The following is a 17,312-nucleotide window of genomic DNA, read 5'->3' on the forward strand; positions in this document are numbered from 1 at the left end:
TAACATTTAACTGGTTACAGGTGTTGCATGAATTCCAGGGAACATGGCAATGAGTCCTGCTAGTAAAGTAAATTTACAAACTGGCTTAGTTTTTTTAGTTAGGATGGGCTACACAACTTGCTTGGGAACCTAGGTTAGTGTTTGGGCAGACAGCCTGCAGTAGGCATGCTGCTGTCTGACCTTAGTTACATAGCTAAATAAGTTTGGCTACGTCTCTGCCTCATGAGCACCTGTCAAACTGTGGGATAGTGCTGTAGACGTGAATCCAAGGGCAGCCTTTGGAACTCACCACTTCTGTAAATCAAGGTACTTTTATTCAGTTGTCAGAGGATTGTTTAGATGCCAACCAGGACAATATCCGATGGCTAGCAATTGCATCTGCAAATTTTGTCCCATATGTTACGTGTTCAATATGTTCTGTTTGTGGAACAATAGCATAGCATAGTAATGCTAGTGAGTGCAAACTCAATGACACATTTGACTTCCAAGTACTATAAAACAGATAATGTTAAATGAAAAAATATAAATAATTCCTGTGTTCTTAGTTCAGATATTAAGTTGTGAGAAAGTACTATGTTTAGCAAACTGTTTATAGTATTGACACAAGTTAGCTTTTTGTCTTTTTTGTGTTCGTAAGAGAAAATTTTGTCTGAATAGATGTATTTTGCTTTTAAAAATCGTAGATTAATGTGTATGTTATCAAAGTATTGAACCCTCTAATTCCCTATTCTATTGATAAATATATCCACTGTTACTTAAAGAATGTACAGTATGTATTTATTTTCTGTATTTTGTTTTTAGGAATGCCAGATAAGGACAGTATGTCAAGCGGTGCTCTTTGCCAAGTTTCTAAAAATTGTAATAAGGTAAACCACACCTAGTTTTGCCTCTTTTTTTTGATGGTTGTGGGAGATTTGGTAATGAAAGATACAAAAGTACAGCACTAAATTGAAAAGAACGAGATGCAAATCAAAGCATGTGATTGATGCATGTGAGTACAGTATACAAATTATAAGGATGTTTAGACATTGTGTCATATAACTGGAGAAAACAACTTGTTCAGGATCAGCATTATTAGAAATTGTACTGCTGCCAAAGTTTGTGTTACAGTCTCGTTGTCCTATCTTTGTCAGAAAGGTGTAGAGGGTAAGGAAGAAAAGCAGCACTGTGACAAGACCAGTGCGTAGCCAATGGAACATAAAATTCATGATTAAATCCTATTTTAAGGCTTAACTGAGTCTTAACTGATGCATAGGCATTGTTCTGGCCCTTTGCTCAGGGTGAATTTTCTCCTGTGTTCAGAAAGCAGCTTTACGTCCTAGTTCCCCTTTGTAAAATCGTTCTGTGCCTTCAGTCTCGCCAGATGAGGATCCACATGAAAGAACTCATGAATATTTCTATGCTGTGTTTAAAGTAATTATAATAGTGAGAAGAAATAGTATCAGGCGTTGCTGTAAAGATTAATAACTTTTAGATTTTTTTATGGCAGGAATAGAAAAGTTACAGTAATAAACAGATGGTTGGATGCCTTCTTTCTGGACATAGGAGGTCTTTAATTGGATGCATTTGTGTGATGTTTTTGAAAGGGTAAAAGTATTTTTGTTACACAAAAAACATCTCTTGACAGCAGATAAAGACAATGAATATTTTAGCGTGTTTCCTTAATGCGAAAATAACTACTTCCACCTCTCCCTGTCTGTCTGTCCTGCTTCCTCAAGGGTACTGACCTTTCTTAATTGTCACATTCAGCCTTTATTAAATGTATAAATGCAACGGTACGCAGTTCCTTTTTCTAGAGTCTTATTCACTAATGCTATAATACTTCCTGACACAGTCTTAGCCTGGATGAAAATAAACATTTTTCCATGCACTGAGTGATAATTCTTAGATGCTTAGATAGCACCTTTCATTCTGTAAGCATTTTACAAACACTTATGAGTTAAGTCTCAGCGCTTCTCTAAGATCTTGGCATTTCAGTGCTACACTTGGAGTTAAGCCAGATCAGGGGTCTTGCTTGACCTCTTAATGAAAGCACCGGGCATAGAATCCAAACTAAAAGATGTTGTTGTGTTTTCTGAAGCAAATAGAGGTAACAAACGATAGAAGTAACAAGGTGAAAACAACCGTCTTTCCTAGAAGGTGATATCCCCCCCAGTAACGGGCAGTGATGCTCAACTAAGGATGGTATACACTTTCAGGTACCAAGTATTTTAGAAAGTGAGCAAAGTTTAGTGGTTAATACTGCTGCCAATATCTGGGCTTTTCTAGCACAGCAGGACTCTTCCCGCACAAAGTAATGTGCACCTGGGTAGGAGACAGAACTTAGCTGGGGCAGGCTCAAACTGTTCGATGACTTTTACAGGAATAAGGTCGTTTGCAAACCATATTAACTTCCTTTGCCAGACAGATATATAAAACAGCCATCCTTCTCCCTCCCACACTGTACACATTTCTGTGGAGAGAAGCTGAGAGAGTAAATATGTGACAGATGCTTGTCACCTTCTTTCATCCTGGAGGAGCTCAGACAGTTCCATGACAAATGTGGCAGAAGAACCTAGACAGCATAGAAATGGTTTGTGAATCCTAGTTCTGTGGTTTTGCCATATGGCCATGGTTCTCTTAAATTATGTTAAGTGAAAGGTAAGTGCAGCAGAGATAAATACTCGAATAGTTTGTTCACTGCATGCAGGCTTCATTCCTGCAATTTTAAACTGTACAACTGTTATAGTGCTTACACGACATGTCGATCATCATGCCCTGCAGTCAGTTTTGAACGATCAGGAAGATACTGGGATTGCAGGACCAAATTCCCAGAATTGTTGCCAGCTATTTGAAATTCAGAGTAACAGTGTAGTAGAAAACAGCCCTGTGTTTGTAGTTTTTATATATTTTTCTTATTTTAGGATGATATATAACTGTTAAAGTGACTACTGCATCAGGGAAGGGCATTCATCCAGGGAAAGGGAAGTGTTCGCAGGACATCTTTAGACTACTTTATATCTTTAGATTGCCAGAATGATGTCTGTGGGGCTGGCAGCAAATACTGCCCGGAGACCTGCAGGCTATGCTGTAATGTACAGAAAAAGACCGAGTGAGGAACTTTCTGAGATTGAAAGTTCCTCAAAATCTTTCACACGGCAAGAAAACATTACACTCTTAGACAGAAGGAAATAACATAATGTCTTCAGTAGTTCTGATCTTAATGATGCATTTATGTTGGGGGGTGCGTGTGTTGTTTTAATTTTCCAGGGAAGTTTATAACTACAAATAATTTGCTTCAAATGAAATTTAATATATTCCACTCTTGAAATTTGAAATGCATGTTTTTCTCTTTTAGCTTGTGCCGAGTCTTTTACAAGCACTGTAATAAATGATTTTCCATATTTTGTGATTATTTGAGTTACCTCTTCATAGCTCAATTTTTTTGTCCTGTCACATCTATTAGTTTTTGATGAGTAACATAATATTTTTCTTTTAATACATGCCTTGAAATTTTCTCACCATATGGGGATGTTTAGTTTTCCTTGTTCATTAAAATCTATAAAAAAAATCTGTTTGGAGAAGGCAGCAAAGAGATTTTCTTTTACCAAACACAAATTCATTTGCATTTAGTGTTACATTATTGCACATCATTTAATGCAATATAGCAGTTAAATTGAGCATAAAATACTGAGACAGAGTATGCTACTGTCCTCAGTTGTATTTTGAGGAATGGAAACACAGTCAGTTTAAAGCTGTCTTACATAAAGGAAAATAACACAGCTTCGATCTTTTTAACTAGTCAGTCTTAATATCTGTACACCAGTCTCTCTAGCTTTAGTTTTGGAAAATTCTCATGGGGTAGAGTTGGATATAGCTGGCTCTGTGAGATGAATATAACCCTAAAGCCAAAATGACAAAATCAATAATAGTTTCAAATAGATTTTTGGAAAAGATACAGAAGAGTACTTAGAACACAGGGGAGGTCGAGTTCCAGCATGCAGGCGGAGTAGATAGTGGTTCTGTTTCCATATATTACCAGCAGAGCTGGCAGCAGGGTTGCACGGTGCTTCCCGCTACAAGATACTGTTCTTTCAATTTGGCCACTTTTTTACTGCTTATGCTGAATTTGCCATGCTGAGAGTATGCTTCTGGCTGATTTTTAAATTGAAATGGATCAAACCTCTCTGACATTGAGGTTGGGGGAAAATACATAGCACATTTTAAATAGCTTTTACCGGTGATACACTAGCAATCCTGTCCTTTGGACTAGGAGCTCCACATTTCGGGCTTGTTCTGACAGTAAGGAGTGCCATTTGCGACCCCCTAGAAAGTAAACCATATTGTTAAGCCTTGAAAAATCTCAGTTAGAACCAGCTCACTACAGGCTCATTACAGCTTTACTGCAAGCTTGTGCACACAGGCTGTGCGTGTTGCGTGTGCAGAATTCCCACACTGTTCGTCTTTGGTCCTGGGCTCCTTGGGCATTCCTGTGTTGATGCTTAATGGTGTGGGTTTTCTCGCAATCACTCATTCGAGTTGCTAGAGTAACATTTTGATTGTTTGTTCTAGAGCCAGACACTAACTGAAAGCCACAGTTGTCTCCCCTGTGCTTTTCCACCCTCTACTGGTGCCCAAGTAGGAAATGAGTAAAGAAATAGCCCATTCTTCTCTGGAGACGTGAGATATATGATAGTTTTAAAGAAGAGGGCATTGCAGAAATGAATTGTAGAGACACAGGAATGAATGCGGGTAAGAACCGAGAACAGACCCATTGAGATCATGAATCTCCACTCCCCTACGGAGTGTGGTGCTGAATGTTTTTTTCTGCTATCAGTAAATGTCTTAAACTCCTTTGCTAACTGTGGATGCTGTACATAAGAAAGCATAGGAATGATCCACGGAAAGAATAGGAATCTGTGATTAATAACAATTATTCTATTTATTCAAGTAGTTGATACTAAAAAGGTCCTAACCCTGCTAGTGATCCAAATGGAAGTTTTATATTATTTTCCATAATGTAATCTCCATATTGCAGTTTGCTAAAAGAACCCTCACATCCTCAAGAAACTGCACCAAAAAAAAAAAAAAAAATCTGCTTGAAAGGAAGGCTGCAAAATTAATTGCTCAAAAGCAGAGAATTTCAAGAATGGAGGCTGACTGAGCAGTGTTAATGAGGTCCTCTTATCCATGTTTGTTATGGTACAGACTTCAGTTCTTCCTGTTTATTACGGTACAGACTTTGATTACCTGCTTACATATATTTTTCCTGTGACGCACTCAATTAAAACAACGCCTCACCTCAAAAACCATGCTGGCTTTCTTTTTGTACAACTTAATCTCTGTGGCTGTTTAAAACCTACATAAATTTGTGCTTTCTTCATTGAAAGCATACATCCTGAAAGGGGGAAGTGCTTCTTCATCTCCTTTGTACTGAGGAAACCATACTGAACACAAAAGATAATATAAGCAGATTAAGTTGTGTGAATTCATAGTCATTCTTGCTATTGGGTGAAGAATACATCTTTTTTTTTCCCCCGAAATCTCTCTCATGCCTTATTTCCGTTATGTTCCCTATATATGTCTTTAGGTTTCTATTGTGATAACGAGTTGCAGGAGCTCCCCCTAGTGAACGAAGTAATATTCGATATAGCAAAGCTCCTATAGGATGTGCTGAAACACGCCTCTGAAAGTCACCTTTTCATCCATCTTCTTCCCTGGTTAATTTGATGTGATAAAATATAGATTCATTTTCTTCACTGAAATTTCAGTAAGGCTTAGGTGCCGTGCTGATTTTTATGCATTTAAATAATTTGAGTGATTGTGAAAACATGATTTGCCATTTTATCAACTCTAAATGCATTTAATAAAATTACATTGGAAAGATCTTTCAGTTGACAGAGAAGGACATAATCTAAGTGTTAATCCTCAAAATATTGCAATTTTCAACATTTCCAGGCAAATGAATATTCACTTATTTCAATTTTCAAGCACTTAAATACAGCTCTGGGCATTTGAAAGTACACTGTTTGTAAAGATGCCATTACAATTCACTAGATGCAGCCTTGAAGAGCCCACACAAGACACCAGTAATAATCATGTTCATTCACCATATTAGCTGCTGTAGCAATAAACACAATAATTTTACTTCTGATTTCCCTATATTTCAATTTACTTTTCCCAGATGACCGAGGAGAAAGCTTATCTTTTAACATATTCAGTAGATTGTCAAATGTGGAGTTTTTAGAGCATTAGCAGAATGCTAAGGGAAATGTTCCACACGCTCATGAAATTGTGAGCCTACAAGAAAAAGTAAAAAGAGCAGGAGAGCAGGCAGTGTTCTAGCAAGATTATAGGTGCAACAACAAGGTGTTGGGAAGTGGTAACCTCTCCAACATTCACATGAAAACTGTGTTATAACAGAACTGATTTTCTGTGTGGATGGTTTATATAACTGCCCCGTGATATGTGCGCGTTAATTCCTATCCTTTCTTGGGATCTATGTCAGAGCCAGTTCTCGTATACAACGTTAGCATAGGGTTAAAAAAATAATTCCCTTTTATTTTCTGTTTTTAAAGTGGTCACATAAAAGCAGTTTGTGCGAGTATTTCTAAATAATGTCTTCATGCAGTCCTAACTGTACCAATTACTTTTAGGGGCTGCTCTGGTATTTTGGCACCAATTTCACATATGTGAAAGTAATTTGCTTAGAGGTCTGTTCAAGTTCTTCAATTTGCTCTAAGTGAAAGTGCTCAGGGTTCAGTCATTATCACAGCCTGTAACAATGTGGCTAGTGCAGAGGCTGTGCATATAGTCCCTGGCAACGAGTCACATGGCGACAGCATATGGCAAGGGAGATAACAAAGACAGGAGTGTGAGATGAGTGGGAGTCTGTGAAAAATACATTTTTCATATGTTAGTAATGAACTGCATGAAAAATGTGAAGGTCTTTATATGTCATCAGAGCTCTTTAATGTAAACAAAGTTGTTAGTGGGTTTGCTGGCTTACGTAAGTAGGCTTTGCATAAATTAAATTGTTGCAGAACCACCAGGGAAGGTTTTGGTACATCACTATCTCCAGTTCCAGCCATATGGAGGTGATACACAACTGTAGGCTTCTCTTCCAAATGCCAGTGTGAATAGCGAGGCCTCAAAGAAAAGCTTGCACTACCCCATCTTCTGTTATCCAGTTCAGCTACCTGATAATCTATGAAATATCTAAGACCCATGATTTCATTGTGTACCCTGAATACTGGAGACCCTAATGGCAGTTTCTTTTGGGAACAGCTTCTTCTGCTGTACCTAATCCTATAATTGAGCTCCAATCTGACCAATACAGAATTAGCCAGAGTAGTCCCAATATGAAACCTGCAGATGCTATTAGTGATTCTCATTTGATCTATTATTACTAAACAGGAATGAGTATTTCATTGTGGAGAAAAAGAACAGAACACTTGGTCTAGGTTGTTGTTTATGTACCAGTGTATGTGTCAACATAACTTAATTTCTCTTCAGTGCATACTTGATCCAGTTGAGGGATCCCTGGTCCTTGAAGCCCTTCTGTGAATTTGGAAGAAAAAACGTGGGCCCTTCTTTCAGATTTCATTGTGGTGGTTCTAAGGACAGCTCTAAGAATAAATAGAGCTTTCTACAATGATAGCGAGATTGGTAAGAGACGGAGGCAAGACTTCTCTTGGTAGACGAATTAAACTTTTTACAGAAATGGGCAGAATTTTGCAACCTAGAGATGATAAAGGAATATTTTTATTTTAAATTTTACCCTCACTTTCTAAAAGCAATAACAAGGATCAAATATATGTCGGTATATTTCAGTTTTAAAATATAAGCAAATTGCCACATTTGTCTTGGGAGAAGATGAATAATGGAAAACCAGAGAACAGTGTCCAATAGCACAGCACAGCTGAATTGTCAGCACCTGAAGGCAGAGCCTCCCTTTCCTGTCACAGCTGCAAAACATTCCAAAAGCAAACACTGCCCTTTGCTCAGGAATGGAAAACCAAGCTTGGAAAAGCGTGTCGGCATCTGTATCCTTCTCGGATACAAGTGCTGCAATGACTCTCTGAGTCGATGTGAAACTCCCTGCAATGTCCAAATCAGGGTAGTGTGGGTTTTATCATGAGTGAGGAGTGAAAAGATGAAGAATGAGAGGTACAGGAGAGAGAGGGAGACCTCCTCTGTTGCTAGAAGAGCAATCCAGATGCTCGAGTCAATGTTTGAGCTAAACTGTATGAGTTTTTAGTTGCATGGCTTTTACATCTGAGTATTAATACTTATGATCTCCACAGTATTTGTCTGAATGAAGAGTCCCATCAAGCAGTTATTGTTGTTATTTTGGTGCTCTCCACTTCTCTTGCCTTTTTTTTAATTTTTATGTCAGCATTTATTGCAATTTATGTGTACTGTAAAGCCTTGTAATTCTTGTTTGTGCTGGGTGCGGTGATGCAAAGGAGGGTTGGAGGCCTCTGCTACAGAGAGCTTGCAGTCACAGAAAAGGTAGAGTGACTGTCAGAGTGGGAGGACGAAGTTCAGAAACCAATAGACAAAGGAAAAACTAAGCGATATGCATTTCTTGTTTAAACTTGTAATTTGGAGGGGATCTAATTCACACTGGTGGCCGCCTAGCAGAGTAATCAAGTACTCACCTCCTCCCTGAGTAACCTTCTCCCTGCAAAAGGGTTACGGAGGTGCTTAGGGTAGCCTGGGAAAGGCAATTCGGCTGAAGAAACGTTTTCCCTTTCTGGCTTCTCTTGCCTAGCTGAAGGAGTGTTGCTTTCATAGTTTAGATAAATAAAATAAATAACGGAAAAATAACAGAAATTCCTAGAAAATGCTAAATTTGTAAAATACTCAATATTGTGAAGTAAGTGTGGGACCTTCTTTCAAGAGGAACGTCACTCAGTTCCAGTTGTCTGGGGAAACAGCATATTGCCTTACCTGCCAGTGCTGGCAAGGGCAGTCTGATAATATATACTGGGGAGTCACATTCGATGACTCTTGCTCCTTGGCTGTGTCTTCTGTGTGATTCTGTCCCAACCCATAAAAAACATGCACATATGCTCCATTTATCTCTTGCAGTTGAAAGGCAGAAAGAGTGGGTAATTATACTGAGAAAAAAAGATAGTCCTTTTCAAGGTTCATGTCTTCAGACAAATCAAGCGTACACAAGTAACACATTTGGCACTTATATTTGAAACAGCAAAATGAATTTTTTCGAATCTTGTAATTATTTTCTCAAGTTTGGCAGAAAAATTGGATCGGGGATCTTAAAATCAGATTCCTTCTAGTCACTCAAATCATCTCTTGCAGAGCATTTTGACTGCCTGTCCTACAATGCATGCTGGAAATTGGTATTCCACAAAGTCAATTATAGTTCTGAGTCAGTAAGAAGTAATCAATGTGTCTGATCTGATCATTTAGCAGCATCTTTTTTTGTCTGTGCACAGATGACAAGAATTTGAGAGGTTAATAAATAGTGGGGAAAAGCTGTCCAGTGATTTTGTTCTTCCTTTTGTGTTAGCTGGTCAAGAACCAGGAGCCCATTGTGCTGGCTCCGTGCAAAGACCACCACCACCACCAAAACAAGTGTTTGGCCTGTGGTGTTCATTTAGAGCCATTCTGAGTTAGAATTGCTGAGGCAAAAATGTCAGATATCTACAGCAGCCGAAAACGTAATTGGACTATTATCTCCAGTGATGGTTAAGGAGTAAGTGCAGTTCAGGTGTTTAAAGATTTATGATTTATGACTTTTCATTATTTATTCTTTTTGTAAATTTCCTGCTGGAAGAAAGCTTGGCACAAGATTGTGAACACGTTTGATCTTTGTGTGCTTTATCATCAGTGATGCAGCTGTCTTAAAATTAAAGATAGCAGTTAGTGAAGAAATACAGATCCACATAGCCGAGTTGACTAGTAGAGAAATGAAAAGAATACATAATTCAGGTTCCAAAATAAAAATGAAAAAAAGGGTCTTACTTCCAATACCAGTTATTACACTGCTTCTAATTAGGATTACTCAGCCACGCTTGTTTTCATCTTGGGAAATGAAATTATATAAACAATTTTTATAATAACCTTAAATATTAACTGGATGGAGAAAGAGCCAGTAGCTTAACAGAGGAGAATTATGATTAGGTGTTTGTAAACTTCTCAGTCCTGCGTTGTCCATCCTCGCTCTTTAAGGTAGCTGACTTCAAATGCATGAATCTGAGGGGGCTAAAGAAACATCGTCATGCCACTCTTTCCTTGCAGCCTTTTGCACAATGTCTTAGGTAGTTACTTTTCACCCAAACACGTTTTCTAACGCACATGAGGGCCAGCAGTGACACCGGGAGCAGAGATAGGAGAGGGCGGCTGTGCAATAGGAAGATGGTGGGAGCATCAGGTCCCAGAGCAGAGCACATTGGTGCCCAGGGAGAACCGCAGAGCTGTGGCTGCCCTTCCACCGCAGCTTCCAGTGACCTGCACTGAGATGGTAGGGCACTTGTCCTCCCCCATGTCTGCCCTCCAGCATCCCTTTTCTCTGCAACCAGCTACGGGTGCCCTCTCCTCCATCACACTGACGCTCCTGCTTCCCTGGTGGTAGGGTTGCAGAACTGTCAGAAACACATAAACTTTTTATCCGAGCTTAATTTTCTGCCCTTTTGGATGAAAATTAGCTTCCTGGCCAGGGCTAGCACTAGCAACAGGGCAGAGCCTGGGTGTGGGGTTCAAGGAGGGGATGGACCACAGCGGTGCTGTTTGAGGCTGCTGTGAACTGTCTGCAGCCTTAAATGTTTAACCTCCACACAAAGCACTACCAACTCTGTCAGCTATGAACTGAGACTCTTTCCTGCCTGAAACTGGGCATTTCTGCTAGTGCAAGTCAGCTGCAGGGGAAGCAGAGGGACAACTGGCAGGGGATCGTTTTTTCAGGCCAGCCTGCAGCTCCATTGCAATTCACAGCTAAATCACAAATGAGTCTGTGTGATTTCAGCCTCCTGTGTTTAAATACAGATTTGTATAATGTATTCTTGTTATTGCTGTAATATACATACAGATCCAGGCAAATATTTGTTCCTCTCTCCCTCCTTCCTCTTGAATTGTCTTAATTGTGTTCAGAGCCAGTCTAGATTAGGGATTTTCAGCTTGTGGTCTGCAAACTGCTGGGTTCTGGCAGCTATTCCAAATGAGTTTGGGAAACGAACCTAAGAAAAGCCTATTGTCACTCGCTGCGCAAGGTTCCTCATCTTTACTGGCAAAACTAGAGGGGTCCACAAGATAAAGGAGCCCAACACCCCCCCTCCCCTTTTGTTTCCCCCAATTCTGTTCACACTCTGCTGTCAGTGTTAGCTTCTGCGGATTCCAGGGAAATGTTGGAAAAAAACTGTGTCAACAAAACTGTAGCAGTAAGGTTTCTGGCGTTCCTTATACTGTAAATGCATAACCACTGCTCCACAGCAGTCCTGGGCCTGTGTAATAGAATGGCTTTCTCATCTTCCTGGTATACTGGTCCAAACTGGGGGAAGGAGGAGGGAGAAGAAAACAAGGAGATTGCCTCACTGGAGCTCCTAAATGTTCCTTAGTCTGTTCGGTTTCTTCAGTGTTACAGACAGTGTTCTTGAAATACTGTCTTTTGTGTTTTGTCTGGCTTTTCTGCTATGAGGTTTGGGGTAGCGAACCTGGATTGCTGCCTGGGAAGTGCTGTGTGACCTTGTGCCAGTACAGACACAGGACAATCTTCAATAATGCTGGACTTCACTGTACCAGAAATTCCTCTCAGGAGGATTCATCTTCCTTTGCCCAAGACAGTCTCCTAGACCAACTGTCATGGAGAAGCTGAAGATCCCTACATTATTGCAGAAATTATGTTTTTTTTAACACGAGTTAGCTGGGAATACTCTATGTACGTTCAGCATTTCCAGGCAAGCTGGTTTGGATTACAGTAATTAAACTTCTCTGGAACAGCAAACATTCTCACACTGTGATTTGCTTAACACAATGCAACAGTCCTTATCGTTTATACAGCCCACAAAGAGTCACTAAAGAGTCAATTAAGCCAAAGAAGATTTTGAGATTATGTTTAAAAAGGAGGTGAGCGGTTGACAGATGGCAGGGACAGAATTTCAGCCAGACGAAGCAATATTTTTAGCGATGATGTGAAAATTAATGCCAACATTAAAGAGAAATAGGAGAATGGATATAGATTACAAAATATATACAGTAGATCCCTTTCCATTTCACAAGGACAGGACTGGTTCTGTGATATCCCTAAAAGCCAGACATCACAGAATTTACACAGCTTGGGCTACATACAGAGAGAGGTAAAAAGAGGTCATCTCTTTCAGAAACGTACTATGGTGAATTGGGGTGTAAAGAAATGTGGTTAGCTAGGGAAAATGTCAGGTAGAGTAATTTCACCTCTTCACATCAGTCTTGGGTTAATTATTGCAGTGTTCTGTGTGCATTTGTGGAGCCAATTTTTTCTCAAGTTGCAATAAAGATTCATTTAGCAACAGAAGCAGCTCAGAGTATGTTTAGAAATGTCTGTCCCGTAGTAGTTACCAGGGAAGATGAGCTGAAATTCAAAACAGTAACAACAAATGTGAACAAGCCTGGTTTAAATGGTAGCAAGTTAGGCAGCTGCAAGCTCTGTAGGAAGTTAGGAGGAGGGAAGGAGCAAATTTACAAATATGAAATATTTACTGTTTTTCGATGCTAATTTTTGCTCAGATTGGCAGGATTTAATAGTATTATTCTTTTACTGTTTTCTTGGGGAATGCCTACCGTTCACACAGATGCACATTAACTCAATGTTTGTATTTTATTTACTGATTGCTCCCATTGCATTATGGAATTAATGTGAAAAATAGGGCATATTAATCCATGTTGTTCAGTTCTAATAATTTGATTCCAAATGCCTTTGTACATTTTTAATCAATACAATTACTGCCACTAAGGTATCTGAAGAACACCGAATTAACTGATGAACTAATACAGCAATGAGTTTCATTTCATGCTAGTTAAATGTGTGAGACCACAATTGGATTTCACTGTAAAAGAAAAAGAAAAGCTCTTACCCTTCATAGCCAGTATTTCCCCCCTGAATTTATGCTGTTGGACTTTGCTCATCACTGAGTCAGATGATGATATGCCCTCATAGCAGGAGGAGGTAACGATGTTGATGGGTTGCCCTCAGAAGATGCACGCTGTCCCTCGTGATCAGGTCCTTTCTGTTTTGGTTAGATCTGTCTCGTCATGAAGGTTCATTGTGGTTAGCAGACCTGTGGCAGTGCAAATGCATCCCAGTCAGGAACAGGAGCTGTGTCTTGCATCAGAAGCACTAGAAAGAAGAGTGCCAACCTAATAAGACTACAATCCCATTTTGAAAGCCACCCAACAGATAAAGTGCACAGTCTGAGAGACTTAGATGAGACAGGATAGGGAGCAGGTTCAGCACATCGGCACCCTCCGCTTTGACAAGCTTTTTGTAGACATCATGGGAAATAGAAGTTTTAAGGAAGATAAGGTTGTTCTGTGGATATTTGCCAAGAGCAGAATGCTTGTCTTTTCCACCGACGCACAAATATGTAAATTAAACAGAAGTGCTTGAATGGTTTTTATGTTTGTGACAGGAGACAAAGCTGTTGAAGTAAAGAAATACTTGGCGGAAAGAATAATATTTGTGCTTTTTTTTAAAATGTGTTCTGGTCTAGCAGTCAGTGTGGGATTTCTTTCCTCTGTTTCCTTTCATATACTACAGAAACAACCATTTACCTGTTTTAGGAAATATATTCTATGTAGATGGAAAACATCGACATAGATCATTAAAAATCTCCTGTGAAGTAGGATAACGGGTGTTGCACTGGATATTGTTAGATCATTCCTTCTCAGTTTCAATTTTAGCAAAAATTTGTTTCTGAAAAGAATGACAGGAAGAAGAATAAGGAGTAGATAGGGCAGCTGGAATCTGAGGCAGATGTGCTGCACTCCTTCGATATTTCTTCATTTCATGTACATTCACACAGTGCACTGTCCTGAACTCGGAGAAGAAGGAACGTGGAATCACCAGAAGAGACACAAAATGCGTTTAAATTAACTTATCTTCCAGAGAAGCCTCTTCCAGAGGCTTTACCTTGTTGCTGACCTTCCCAGGGAATTCAGGAGGTAACCTTCAATGCCCTCTAGCCGTGTATCACTTTGATGACTTTTCCTTTCTGTGTTAAAAAATCATTATAAAATGCTCAGAATGAATTTGTAGACACTAGACTTCCAGTTGCAGCATTCAGCAGTGTTTTCATTTTCTCGTCACTAGCCAGAGATGTGAGTAGATACTGTCGTCCCTGTTTTATGGATGGAGAAGTCGAAATACTCAGAAGTGGAATGACTAGCTGGGGTCACACAATACATAAACCGCTATCACCCAGGAGACAGTGGTGCTCTTGCCTCACTTGGGTGGCATGTTGACTACAATGAAGGCAAGAGTTTTACCACTGATTTTAATAGGTTCACAATTTCACCCCCTAATTCGCACTCCATCCGGTTTTTGGCAACCCTTATGTTTGGCATGAAACCACTTCATACAAGATTTCACCGTCTGGTCCTCAGAGGGCAGTTCTGGCACCTGGATGTGATCAAAGCATAGGAGAGCCCATGCAGTCCTGTTTGTCTAGGGGTGTGCCTCCTGGGAGACTTGGGAAGTGAAAGGTGTGTGCAGAAGTTATAAAGGTATCTGGAAACAAGTGACATAAATCCTCCAGAAGATCATTAATCTTTAACTTCCCTTCAGTTTGCCTTTTGAATAGTTGCTGTGTACCTACAGCATGGGTGAGAGGCAGGTCTTAAAAACCAGTAACCTCACTGCCTATTATTTATCATAGTTTTTCATCTTCATCACTATAATTAGTTTCTCAAGAAGTAAATAATTTCAGGTAAACATACTGTTGAAGCCATAGATGTGAAGAAACCAGTAATTCTCAAGAGAGACAATGAAAAACACGCTTTATTCTTTTGTAGGTTAAAAAAATGAAGCAGCAGAGAAACGTGTGACAACGCTGGCTTGAGATTCCTTATGACAACTATAGTCACACCTCTATCAGAATATCAGGAATGCTCATGGCAGAGTTAGCATTTTCTGACATTTTATTCAATGCATGCAGTGTAGTTATAGCAGCTGTTTCATTGTAGCAGGGAAGTAGAAAAATGACAGGAAAATAAGACATCATTAGCCGTGTTCTGGGGGGTTTTGTGCACTGGTCATAGTCTGTTTCAATATTCTTTTTCCCTTTGACATTCGCAGTGAAGTATCATTTTTAGTAATGGCTGAATCATTTTGTGTTAAAAGGACGGACATTTACAGTTTGTCAAAGAAACGTTGTAGAAGTGTTAATAATGCAATTTCAATTTAACTTCCTAAAATAAATTTGCTACACTGATTGTATTTGAGAATTTAAAGGGACGCACTTTCCTGTTTATGCTATTAATACATGTAGATTACTAAAGAAATGCAATTTTAGAATGTATTTTAAAATACAGCTTAGTCTTCACTTTGTATTACATTTAAAGAATATAGATTTAAAAAGTCATCATTACTCTGAATATTTTGATAGTAGCCCATTCATAGCATTTTACAAAGGTAGAAATTATTAGTATTCCTCTCTCCAAAAAGGGGAAAATGAAACACAATGTGATTACATTATTTTTGCAAGGTCATGCAGTCAGAAAAAAAGAATAAAACTGAGCTGTCTTAACCACTGGTCCTGACAATTTCTACTAGTCTATTTTGCTCAGTTGAGTTAGTTAAATCTATGGGTATTTAAATTACATGTGCTGTAGTTTTATGAAACTCAGAGGATTTTTAAAATGTGATTAATTCCTATTTCTGTGGAAGTTCACTAATTTTGCAAACATCCTTGTGACTGTGTGTTCTGTCCATACCTTGTACCGCTTCCCACTTTTGTTGTTTATGGATGTTTCTTAAGAAACCGTATGGTAGTCTTTTGTGAGCATCAGTGATTTGAAGATGCTTTGGTGATACAATTTTAGACCATCTAGACTGGCTACAGGTTCTTTTAATGCTTGCATCATTTGGTAAACATATAGGAAGAGCAGAAACAAGTGCTTTTTCTGGCTAATTTGTCCTTTGTTAATTGCAAAGTGTTGCTGAGTCACCTGCAGTCCTGGCATGACAGCAGTCATCGTCAGTTTTGGGCTTTTCCAATTAGGAGACAGCAGGCACTTTGCTCTTTGGCTGCCAGTACTGTCTGTGAAGAGCGCTGGGGAGCACAGGTTGGTTCTCTCAGCATTTGTGGGGAGATAGTGAAGAGGTGACTGAAATGTTTCCAGCATGGGAGCAATGATTGTATTTCTGTTTCCAGTTTTCTTGTCTTCTGGAGGGACGTGATGAGGTCTCTCTGCAGATACTACTGTGGTCTGGGTTGGACAGAGCTCAGTCCTGGTCATGTGTCCCAACCATCAGAAGTCCCTGTGGCAGGCAGTGTGTGCCAAGGTTTCTTACGGACTGTGCCCCTGGAGGGGTTGGTTAGAGGTCAAGACATAGGTTGTTTTCTGACAACAAGCGTTGGTGAGTGTATCAGCATGTTCTACATAGGGCTACTCCAGAGATCCAGCCTAAGCTAACAGAGCACAGAAATTCCTACAATATCAGTTACATTTTCCTTCAAATTTTGACAAAAATGCTTTTCAAATGACCTTTTTATGACAGGATCTTTGTCCCGCTGCTTCTCTGATGTTTTTCAGCAAGCTGCATTCACTAAGTGTATTGTTTTACCTGCAGCATCCTAGCAGAGGTTGGTGCAGTCTGCATAGAGACACTCTTTCTCAGCAGATGGGAATAGGACCAATGGAGTTGACTTGAGGATACTCTGTCCAAGACTGCTTTCCACCTGGAAATGGACGCCCACAGCTATGATACTGTATGCTCAGCTTTATGCCTGCTATATGGTTATTCTGTAGCATTGGAAATACTGGTTTGTATTGGAAAAAGAGTCATCTCTATAAAGGCTTCTCATCTTTGGAATTCTTATCTATGCCTTTGGTCTGAAGTAGCTCAGATAGATGACATATTACAAAAAAAAAGGCAACTTTCTGGAAGTGGTTATATGGATTTGAGAAAGAATGATAAGAGTAGAAGGAAGAGGCATTTCGTGGAAGGGCTGTGGGAACTTTTGCTAATTTTCAGCTGTATCTTACTGACTGGCTATACTTTCAACAATACTGTGGGAATGGATTTTTGTATGTTTTATTTCCTCCCATGTGAACCAGGCAGGGCACTGATACCCTTTCAGGAGATGAGTACAAGGATATTCGAGAATGAC

The 17,312-nt window shown here is 39.5% G+C and overlaps 1 protein-coding gene across 4 annotated transcripts in view; it reads left to right on the forward strand.

Moving 5' to 3' along the window:
- RAPGEF4 (Rap guanine nucleotide exchange factor 4) overlaps positions 1–17,312 on the forward strand; it is a gene marked incomplete at both ends in the record, with an annotated part of 155,879 nt that overhangs the window by 76,373 nt on the left and 62,194 nt on the right. For 2 of the 4 annotated variants that reach the window (XM_082483724.1, XM_082483725.1), the window contains one exon: positions 802–866. The exons of the other annotated variants lie outside the window; for them this stretch is intronic. In XM_082483724.1, coding sequence (XP_082339850.1) covers positions 802–866 — 65 coding nt within the window. The remainder of the gene's footprint in view (positions 1–801; positions 867–17,312) is intronic. 4 annotated transcript variants of the gene reach the window in all.

The sequence above is a fragment of the Vanellus vanellus genome, assembly GCF_965231255.1.
Source record: "Vanellus vanellus genome assembly, chromosome: 5".
NCBI lineage: Eukaryota > Metazoa > Chordata > Aves > Charadriiformes > Charadriidae > Vanellus > Vanellus vanellus.